The sequence below is a fragment of the Pygoscelis adeliae genome, unplaced genomic scaffold (genome assembly GCF_000699105.1).
Source record: "Pygoscelis adeliae isolate BGI_AS28 unplaced genomic scaffold, ASM69910v1 Scaffold36, whole genome shotgun sequence".
Classification (NCBI taxonomy): domain Eukaryota; kingdom Metazoa; phylum Chordata; class Aves; order Sphenisciformes; family Spheniscidae; genus Pygoscelis; species Pygoscelis adeliae.
In genome coordinates this window covers 1812426-1813719 of record NW_008824934.1, presented here as the reverse complement: position 1 = coordinate 1813719, position 1294 = coordinate 1812426, and the positions used below count along the sequence as shown (strand labels likewise).

General features: G+C 56.5%; 1 protein-coding gene across 1 annotated transcript in view; it reads left to right on the top strand.

The window, feature by feature from the left end:
- AGRN (agrin) overlaps positions 1-1294 on the top strand; it is a 117758-nt gene that overhangs the window by 113172 nt on the left and 3292 nt on the right. The window contains exon 35 of the mRNA XM_009325180.1: positions 127-159. Coding sequence (XP_009323455.1) covers positions 127-159 — 33 coding nt within the window. The remainder of the gene's footprint in view (positions 1-126; positions 160-1294) is intronic.

The following is a 1294-nucleotide window of genomic DNA, read 5'->3' as shown; positions in this document are numbered from 1 at the left end:
GGCACTGTGTCGGGTGAAGGGCGGTGGCTGTTGAGGCTGTTCCCCATCCATGAGCGGGGTGGGAGGGAAGGGTCTCCTCCGCTGTCCTGCGCTTATCGCATGCTCCCCTTTCTTCCTGCATCTAAGTCCCGAAGCGCTGGACTATCCTGCGGAGCCCAGGTGAGTCTGTACCAGGCTTTCAACTCTTGTGTCTCGTGCTCTGCTGTTGCTGCCTCAGCATGTCGCTGTCTCTGTGTGTGTTCTGTGTGTCCGTGCCCTTGGCTTTTTATTTATAAGGGATACAGCTCTGCAGATGATGAGAGTAAACCTGAAGGAAGCCCTGTCCTTCCAGCATAGGAGCAGCAGCTCCTATGCAGCTCCAGCTCTGGCCCTCACTCCTGGGGGACCTAGACAGCAAATAGCCACTGGTTGAGGGGAGAGGCTGAGTTACCTTGACAGTACAGCCCTCGTCCAGCCCTTTGGACACAGTGTCCCTTGGGAATAAAAAGCTGTCTGTGTTGCCCATGTTGTCTGGTCTACGTGTGCACATGTGTCAGCCGTGTGTCTCAGAGCATCCCAGGAGAGTGGATGGCGACTCCGTATGGCAACGTCACCTCTTGCCAAGAGCCTTTTGCCCGTTCCAAAAGGGACTGAGCAAAGACAGGGATGCCAATGTGGGGGAAATCCTGTCCTTCCTTCATTCCTCCCTTGGGAAAAGACTCCGCATCTAGGACAAAGAAGGCTTTCTGCCTCTGTGGACGGTCTCCATCCCCTTCAAACTGCAAGGTGCTCATCGCCTCACAGTCCCCAGCCTCAGGTTCCCCCTGGGCTTTGGTCAAGCAGAGGCAGCGGTGTAGAGCAAATGTCTCCAAGGCTGATGGCTGTGTGGTGATGGCATTGGGGAGCGGTGGTCCCCGGGCACCCCGGCTCTGCTTGCACCTTGGACGCCTGCCAGCAGGGTGGTGAAATGGTGTCGACCCCAGCTCAGCTGCTGCCCACAGCTCTCCTGATCTGGCCAACAGAGTCCTCTCTGTTCTGACCTCTCCCAAATCAAAGGCAGCTCTGTGGGGAAAACCCTCCTGCTGGCCGGACCAGGGCGAGCCCGGTACTGTTTACCAGCCCATGTAACAGACCTCTTCCTTCAGCACCTGCATATGGAGAGGCAAAACCAAGACTTTCGTGTCACAGCTTGCAGGGGTTGATGTGTCTGAACTTTGTGTTCCATGGAGGGCAAAAGCAAGGGGCAGTAGCCCCAGGCTGTGTCTTTGGAGGTTCAGGCGGGATGTTGGGGAAAACACTTCATACCCAGGAGAAC